Genomic DNA, 1,781 nt, shown 5'->3' with positions numbered 1-1,781 from the left:
TAAGATTAATAAAGCGTTAGGGTTTTTTTACACTGAGTTTTTTTGATTCATAAATCATAATAAAGCTCGATTAGGGTTTTGATCAAATTTTTGGGTCTGTTCTAAATAAAGTTGGGCTTCTGTTGTTGAGTTTTGTTACAGTTTACTATTATATTATTGTTTAATTCTTTGTATTTTCTTCCATGTCATTTCAAGATTCATCATTGAATCCTCCAACAATGGTGGATGATCTTATTGATATTGAGTTGTTGCTTGGTGACATTGGGGAAGAGGGGACAACTGATGGAGGTAATTTAGAGCTTGGTGAGATGATGGATATGGAGGTTCCAGTTCCGAGTGATACAACTACTCAAACCAACCCCACTGATAATACTACTACTAAGACCCCCACTCAAAATACTACAAACACAAACACTGATGCTTCAACCCCTCAAGTTGCCCAAGCTCAGAGTTCCCAGAGTCAGAGAAATGCCGATGGTAGAGCTCGTCGTCCCAAAAAATCTGCTGTTCATTCTGAAATGGTGCTTATTGTAGGTCCATATGGCATTAAGAAGTGGAAGTGCAGATGGTGTGGAAAGCTTTACACATATGATGCAAAGTGGAAGAGTACCTCTAATGGTAAGAAACATTTAGATGCTTGTATTCAGGTAAGGTTAAGGTTGAAAGGAAATAATGAGAAAGAGTTTGCTCAGTCTAGATTAAACATAGGTGATAATACTCCTAGTTTAGCTACTTGGACATATAATCATGCTAGGGTTAGAGAAATTGCAGCACACATGATTCTAGGTCATGAATTTCCTTTTTGTGTTATGGAAGGTGTTATTTTTAATGAGTTTCTAAAAGAGATTTATCCATGGTACAGAAAGATTACTAGGCAACATGTTAAGTTTGATTGTGAGACATTTTATGAAGCTGAGAGAATTAAAATGAAAAGGTCTATGGCTTTGATTAACAGGGTCAGTCTCACCACTGACTTGTGGTGGTCTGGTGAACAGAGGATAGGCTATATGACTGTGACTGGTCATTTCATTGATTCAAAATGGCAGCTTCATAAAAGAGTTTTATCTTTTAAGAATGTGCCACCACCATATTCTGGAGAGGTTTTGTGCAGGGAACTGATAAAGGTAATGAATGATTGGGGAATAAGGGATAAGGTAGCATCTATTTCTGTTGATAATGCCAGTGCCAATGATAATTGCATTGCTAGGTTGAAGAGAGATTATTCTGGTAGGAGAAATTTACCCTTAGATGGTAAGTTATTTCATGTAAGGTGTTGTGCACACATCTTAAATTTGTTGGTGCAGGATGGGCTTGATATGATTAAGGTGTTTGTTGATAAGATAAGAAATGGTGTCAAATACTTGCTCAATTCTGAAACAAGATGCAAATCATTCAAAAAGATTGTTGATGAGTTGTAACTTGAAGGCAGAATGCAAGTGTTGGATACAAAGACTAAGTGGAACTCAACTTGGTTGATGTTGTCTACTGCATACCATTACAGAGAAGTGTGGCCTAGATATGCTGAGGAAAATGGTGCATTTCTCAGTTTTTTGCCTGATGCAAATGATTGGGAAGATGTTCATGATATTTGCAAGTTTTTGGAGGTTTTTGCTGATGTGACATCAATTATTAGTGGCACATCTTACCCTACTGCTAATCTGTTTTTGTTTGAGCTTTACAGAGTGAAGGTTTTACTTGATAATCCTTCAAGTATCTCACATAATCCTCAGTTGCAGGCCCTTTCTAGTGAAATGAAGTTAAAATATGACAAGTATTGGTCA

General features: G+C 36.8%; 1 protein-coding gene across 1 annotated transcript; it reads left to right on the top strand.

Moving 5' to 3' along the window:
• The first annotated feature begins 218 nt into the window (after positions 1–218).
• LOC131609909 (zinc finger BED domain-containing protein RICESLEEPER 2-like) lies at positions 219–1,418 on the top strand. Its single transcript, XM_058881772.1, has one exon. The coding sequence runs from the start codon at positions 219–221 to the stop codon at positions 1,416–1,418; it is 1,200 nt and encodes a 399-aa protein (XP_058737755.1).
• The last annotated feature ends 363 nt before the right edge of the window (positions 1,419–1,781 follow it).

This window comes from Vicia villosa, linkage group LG1 (genome assembly GCF_029867415.1).
Source record: "Vicia villosa cultivar HV-30 ecotype Madison, WI linkage group LG1, Vvil1.0, whole genome shotgun sequence".
Taxonomy (NCBI): Eukaryota; Viridiplantae; Streptophyta; class Magnoliopsida; order Fabales; family Fabaceae; genus Vicia; species Vicia villosa.
Note: the sequence above shows the minus strand (reverse complement) of the source record. Positions and strands in the feature narration are given on the sequence as shown.